The following is a 6,489-nucleotide window of genomic DNA, read 5'->3' as shown; positions in this document are numbered from 1 at the left end:
AAAGCTTGGTTCACACTCTGAGCTGCCTGGATATCCAGGGTGATGTCCAGGTAAGGGTCGAAGGTGTCTGACACTCCCTGGCAGTGGCAACACTGGATTCGAGACCTCCAGTAGCCGCCAAAGATTCGGCGGATCAGGGTGGTGTCTTCGGAGAGGCCGCGCAAGTGCCTGTAGCTCCGCAGGCAGGCTTTCTGCACGGCGTCCAGAGTGGACATGAGAAATTCATGGGCGTCTTCCTGTTGGTGTCTATGGAGGCCTCTAGCCAGCGCGTGTGAGGGCTCCATGACGTCACCTGGATGGCTGAGGGCTCGGGTGATGTGATCCTGCATTGCACACAGCACGCAGTAGCCCTGCTGCCCACAGCTTGCGGCGTGCTCCCGGGACAGCATGTAGTCGGCGAGGGGCGGCGTGTACGTCAGACACTGCAGCGCCGCGTTCACGTAGCAGGTGTCCCCCATGTTGCGGAGCCCTGCCCCGACCCCGGAAGACCTGCTCCAAGTCGAGGCGAGTGTCAAATGGGGAGCAAGCACCCCGTCGTCGCGGCAGGCGCTCTGCTTCTGGGATGTCCGCCAGGGCTGGTGAGCCAGAGAGGGAGCGCAGTGCCTTTCAGGACCGGCTGCCGGGAGGCAGGAAGTGCTGGGTTTGGGAGAGACGGCCAACTGACCCTGACCTCCGCAGTGGAGAGAAGGCGCCTCCATGGCTGTGGAAACAAAGATGGCCAGTGTCTTAGGCTGGGTTCTCTGGAGAAGCAAAACCGGCAAAGCCTACGGACATCAAAATAGAGAGCTTTCCAACAAGGCAATGGCTCAGGCGGTTGTAAAGGCTGGAACGTCCCGAATGCACAGGCCAGGCCCGAGGCTTCTCCTGCTGCACGGAGCCGCAGGGGGCTGGCCAACGCCAGACTGGCAGGTGGGAGAGCAGGGCTCTTCCTCACGGGCCGAAGGATCCCAGGATGGACGGGCCAGCCCGCAGCAAAGCTCCTACCTCAAGTCCGCAGAAACGGAGGTCAGAACAACAGCAGCCAGCCACAGGACCCAGAGTCAGCAAAAGCCCGCCAGCCTTGTCCCAGAGCCGGCTTAGGTCAACGAAGGCCACACCCCCAAGGAAACTCCCTTTCACCTGACTGGCTGCTCGCAGCAGATGCCATCATGGAAGTCATCCCACTCTATCAAATCTCATCATGGGAGTGATCACGTCATCATGGGACCGCCAAGCTACACCGGAACTGCCAGACCGCTGGGAATCACGGCCCAGCCAGGCGACACAAGAGCTTAACCATCACAGCCAGGCTTCCCCTGCCTCGACATCAACGAGCAGGGCAGAACCAAGCTCCCGCTTCACAGGCAAGCCTCCGAAGGGCCGGCTTGGCCAGCCGCTGCTCTCCCATCAGCCCTCTTCGGGGCCGGCCCTGCGCATACCACCACCTCCACTGGCGCTGAGCCCCCACTAACCCCAAGGTCCGACCTGTTCCACCGGGCGCCTTGCTCCCTCCGGGCCGTACCCCGCATCTCCTCCCTCCCTCCCCTTTGCCACTGGCTCCCCTAGTCAGGAGTCCACCCCCGGCCACGGGCCTGATCTCCGCTCTGAGTGTCTGGCCAGCCCCACTCACCCCTGAGTCCAGGGAACACCTTTCCATCAACCCTTACCTTTCCTGTCTGGCATACACCCGAAGACAGGGGTACGGAGTTGGGGCATCTCGGAGTCGGTATCCTTTTGTCTTTGTGTGTGTGTTTGTGTGTCTGTGTGTGTGTGTGTGTGTGCGCTTTAGGTGGAAGTTTACAACTCAACTTTATTGCTCATTCTAAAATTTACACGCATATTGTTTTGTGACATCCGTTGCGATCCCCACAACATGACAGTGCGCTCCCCCCTCTCCACCCAGGTTTCCCGTGTCCCTTCACCCATTTCCGGTCCCGTCCTGCTTTGTCCTCCTCCTTTCCCACGGGCGCTGTCCTTTTGGTCTTGAATGCTCCGTGGACCTAAGAAGCACCTTCCTCGGGTGTGTTATTTTTTGTGCGTCACAGGCCTGCCCAATCTACTGGAATCCATCGAGTGACCAGGTACCCTTCCCTCTCTTCTTCCTCTTCTTCTTGCTACCTCTGACATCCCTGCGTGGGAAGACGTCATTGCCACAGTGGATGGCCACCCGAGCGGGGATGTCCCTGGCCGGATCCTTCAGGCGGTGGCCTTCTTGCTCCCCGTGATCCTTTGCCACCCCACTCCTGGGTTTCGGCTTGTGAATGACCACTGCGTTGGAAGGCAGTGCACTCTCTACTACCCTGATGTTGAACTGGGGCTTCAGTCGGTCTCGCGCTTGGAGGATTTTCCACTCCTCCAAGGTCATTTGTCGGCTGGCTGGTCCTCCCAGTTGCTCCTCGTCCGCGGCTACAACGTTGACTTTGGCGTCCCCTTCGGGCACCCCTGGCCTAGGCCCCTCGTCCGCGGCCTCCATCCCGTGGCCTCCTGATGCGCCGCCCCGTGCCACACCCCCACTCCCTCTGACCAACTCGCTCTGGTGGATGTAAAACAGGGCGTAGGCTTGTTGGCTCAGCACACAAGTCACATCGCATGCCGAGACCTCGGCATCGTCCATTCGGTACCACTTGCCGTTGCCAGCCTTGACGTAAGAGAGGTAGTGGCCCGTGTGGCAAGTCCACCCAACATGGACCAGCACTGCGTAGAGTCTGTAAGCAGCCGGTCCTCCGTCCTGCCGAGACAGGCATCTGCTCACGTCCAGACTCGCAGGGTAGCGCACCTGCTTAGCATTTTTGTCACCGCTCAGGTCTGAGAAGCGTTTCAGTACAAGGACGAGGGCCTCGGGGCAAGTGTGCAAAGTCAGCGTCTTGGAAGCGGGCATCTTCCTCTGACAAATCCTACACTGATAGAAATTTTCACCATCCAGCTCTTCGGCCGTGACCAGCTGTTCCAAAGCTTGGTTCACACTCTGAGCTGCCTGGATATCCAGGGTGATGTCCAGGTAAGGGTCGAAGGTGTCTGACACTCCCTGGCAGTGGCAACACTGGATTCGAGACCTCCAGTAGCCGCCAAAGATTCGGCGGATCAGGGTGGTGTCTTCGGAGAGGCCGCGCAAGTGCCTGTGGCTCCGCAGGCAGGCTTTCTGCACGGCGTCCAGAGTGGACATGAGAAATTCATGGGCGTCTTCCTGTTGGTGTCTATGGAGGCCTCTAGCCAGCGCGTGTGAGGGCTCCATGACGTCACCTGGATGGCTGAGGGCTCGGGTGATGTGATCCTGCATTGCACACAGCACGCAGTAGCCCTGCTGCCCACAGCTTGCGGCGTGCTCCCGGGACAGCATGTAGTCGGCGAGGGGCGGCGTGTACGTCAGACACTGCAGCGCCGCGTTCACGTAGCAGGTGTCCCCCATGTTGCGGAGCCCTGCCCCGACCCCGGAAGACCTGCTCCAAGTCGAGGCGAGTGTCAAATGGGGAGCAAGCACCCCGTCGTCGCGGCAGGCGCTCTGCTTCTGGGATGTCCGCCAGGGCTGGTGAGCCAGAGAGGGAGCGCAGTGCCTTTCAGGACCGGCTGCCGGGAGGCAGGAAGTGCTGGGTTTGGGAGAGACGGCCAACTGACCCTGACCTCCGCAGTGGAGAGAAGGCGCCTCCATGGCTGTGGAAACAAAGATGGCCAGTGTCTTAGGCTGGGTTCTCTGGAGAAGCAAAACCGGCAAAGCCTACGGACATCAAAATAGAGAGCTTTCCAACAAGGCAATGGCTCAGGCGGTTGTAAAGGCTGGAACGTCCCGAGTGCACAGGCCAGGCCCGAGGCTTCTCCTGCTGCACGGAGCCGCAGGGGGCTGGCCAACGCCAGACTGGCAGGTGGGAGAGCAGGGCTCTTCCTCACGGGCCGAAGGATCCCAGGATGGACGGGCCAGCCCGCAGCAAAGCTCCTACCTCAAGTCCGCAGAAACGGAGGTCAGAACAACAGCAGCCAGCCACAGGACCCAGAGTCAGCAAAAGCCCGCCAGCCTTGTCCCAGAGCCGGCTTAGGTCAACGAAGGCCACACCCCCAAGGAAACTCCCTTTCACCTGACTGGCTGCTCGCAGCAGATGCCATCATGGAAGTCATCCCACTCTATCAAATCTCATCATGGGAGTGATCACGTCATCATGGGACCGCCAAGCTACACCGGAACTGCCAGACCGCTGGGAATCACGGCCCAGCCAGGCGACACAAGAGCTTAACCATCACAGCCAGGCTTCCCCTGCCTCGACATCAACGAGCAGGGCAGAACCAAGCTCCCGCTTCACAGGCAAGCCTCCGAATGGCCGGCTTGGCCAGCCGCTGCTCTCCCATCAGCCCTCTTCGGGGCCGGCCCTGCGCATACCACCACCTCCACTGGCGCTGAGCCCCCACTAACCCCAAGGTCTGACCTGTTCCACCGGGCGCCTTGCTCCCTCCGGGCCGTACCCCGCATCTCCTCCCTCCCTCCCCTTTGCCACTGGCTCCCCTAGTCAGGAGTCCACCCCCGGCCACGGGCCAGATCTCCGCTCTGAGTGTCTGGCCAGCCCCACTCACCCCTGAGTCCAGGGAACACCTTTCCATCAACCCTTACCTTTCCTGTCTGGCATACACCCGAAGACAGGGGTACAGAGTTGGGGCATCTCGGAGTCGGTATCCTTTTCTCTTTGTGTGTGTGTTTGTGTGTCTCTATGTGTGTGTGTGTGTGTGTGTGCGCTTTAGGTGGAAGTTTACAACGCAACTTTATTGCTCATTCTAAAATTTACACGCATATTGTTTTGTGACATCCGTTGCGATCCCCACAACATGACAGTGCGCTCCCCCCTCTCCACCCAGGTTTCCCGTGTCCCTTCACCCATTTCCGGTCCCGTCCTGCTTTGTCCTCCTCCTTTCCCACGGGCGCTGTCCTTTTGGTCTTGAATGCTCCGTGGACCTAAGAAGCACCTTCCTCGGGTGTGTTATTTTTTGTGCGTCACAGGCCTGCCCAATCTACTGGAATCCATCGAGTGACCAGGTACCCTTCCCTCTCTTCTTCCTCTTCTTCTTGCTACCTCTGACATCCCTGCGTGGGAAGACGTCATTGCCACAGTGGATGGCCACCCGAGCGGGGATGTCCCTGGCCGGATCCTTCAGGCGGTGGCCTTCTTGCTCCCCGTGATCCTTTGCCACCCCACTCCTGGGTTTCGGCTTGTGAATGACCACTGCGTTGGAAGGCAGTGCACTCTCTACTACCCTGATGTTGAACTGGGGCTTCAGTCGGTCTCGCGCTTGGAGGATTTTCCACTCCTCCAAGGTCATTTGTCGGCTGGCTGGTCCTCCCAGTTGCTCCTCGTCCGCGGCTACAACGTTGACTTTGGCGTCCCCTTCGGGCACCCCTGGCCTAGGCCCCTCGTCCGCGGCCTCCATCCCGTGGCCTCCTGATGCGCCGCCCCGTGCCACACCCCCACTCCCTCTGACCAACTCGCTCTGGTGGATGTAAAACAGGGCGTAGGCTTGTTGGCTCAGCACACAAGTCACATCGCATGCCGAGACCTCGGCATCGTCCATTCGGTACCACTTGCCGTTGCCAGCCTTGACGTAAGAGAGGTAGTGGCCCGTGTGGCAAGTCCACCCAACATGGACCAGCACTGCGTAGAGTCTGTAAGCAGCCGGTCCTCCGTCCTGCCGAGACAGGCATCTGCTCACGTCCAGACTCGCAGGGTAGCGCACCTGCTTAGCATTTTTGTCACCGCTCAGGTCTGAGAAGCGTTTCAGTACAAGGACGAGGGCCTCGGGGCAAGTGTGCAAAGTCAGCGTCTTGGAAGCGGGCATCTTCCTCTGACAAATCCTACACTGATAGGAATTTTCACCATCCAGCTCTTCGGCCGTAACCAGCTGTTCCAAAGCTTGGTTCACACTCTGAGCTGCCTGGATATCCAGGGTGATGTCCAGGTAAGGGTCGAAGGTGTCTGACACTCCCTGGCAGTGGCAACACTGGATTCGAGACCTCCAGTAGCCGCCAAAGATTCGGCGGATCAGGGTGGTGTCTTCGGAGAGGCCGCGCAAGTGCCTGTGGCTCCGCAGGCAGGCTTTCTGCACGGCGTCCAGAGTGGACATGAGAAATTCATGGGCGTCTTCCTGTTGGTGTCTATGGAGGCCTCTAGCCAGCGCGTGTGAGGGCTCCATGACGTCACCTGGATGGCTGAGGGCTCGGGTGATGTGATCCTGCATTGCACACAGCACGCAGTAGCCCTGCTGCCCACAGCTTGCGGCGTGCTCCCGGGACAGCATGTAGTCGGCGAGGGGCGGCGTGTACGTCAGACACTGCAGCGCCGCGTTCACGTAGCAGGTGTCCCCCATGTTGCGGAGCCCTGCCCCGACCCCGGAAGACCTGCTCCAAGTCGAGGCGAGTGTCAAATGGGGAGCAAGCACCCCGTCGTCGCGGCAGGCGCTCTGCTTCTGGGATGTCCGCCAGGGCTGGTGAGCCAGAGAGGGAGCGCAGTGCCTTTCAGGACCGGCTGCCGGGAGGCA

At 60.2% G+C, this 6,489-nt stretch overlaps 1 protein-coding gene across 1 annotated transcript; it reads right to left on the bottom strand.

Moving 5' to 3' along the window:
* Positions 1–2,035: 2,035 nt before the first annotated feature.
* LOC100661667 (ubiquitin carboxyl-terminal hydrolase 17-like protein 6) lies at positions 2,036–3,625 on the bottom strand. Its single transcript, XM_003420437.3, has one exon. The coding sequence runs from the start codon at positions 3,623–3,625 to the stop codon at positions 2,036–2,038; it is 1,590 nt and encodes a 529-aa protein (XP_003420485.2).
* Positions 3,626–6,489: the final 2,864 nt, after the last annotated feature.

Source organism: Loxodonta africana, chromosome 9, assembly GCF_030014295.1.
Source record: "Loxodonta africana isolate mLoxAfr1 chromosome 9, mLoxAfr1.hap2, whole genome shotgun sequence".
NCBI lineage: Eukaryota > Metazoa > Chordata > Mammalia > Proboscidea > Elephantidae > Loxodonta > Loxodonta africana.
Note: the sequence above shows the minus strand (reverse complement) of the source record. Positions and strands in the feature narration are given on the sequence as shown.

What these genes read in the sequence shown, in the direction of transcription:
- LOC100661667 (XM_003420437.3), bottom strand. Translation starts at nt 3,625, where the DNA reads ATGGAGGCGCCTTCTCTCCACTGCGGAGGTCAGGGTCAGTTGGCCGTC.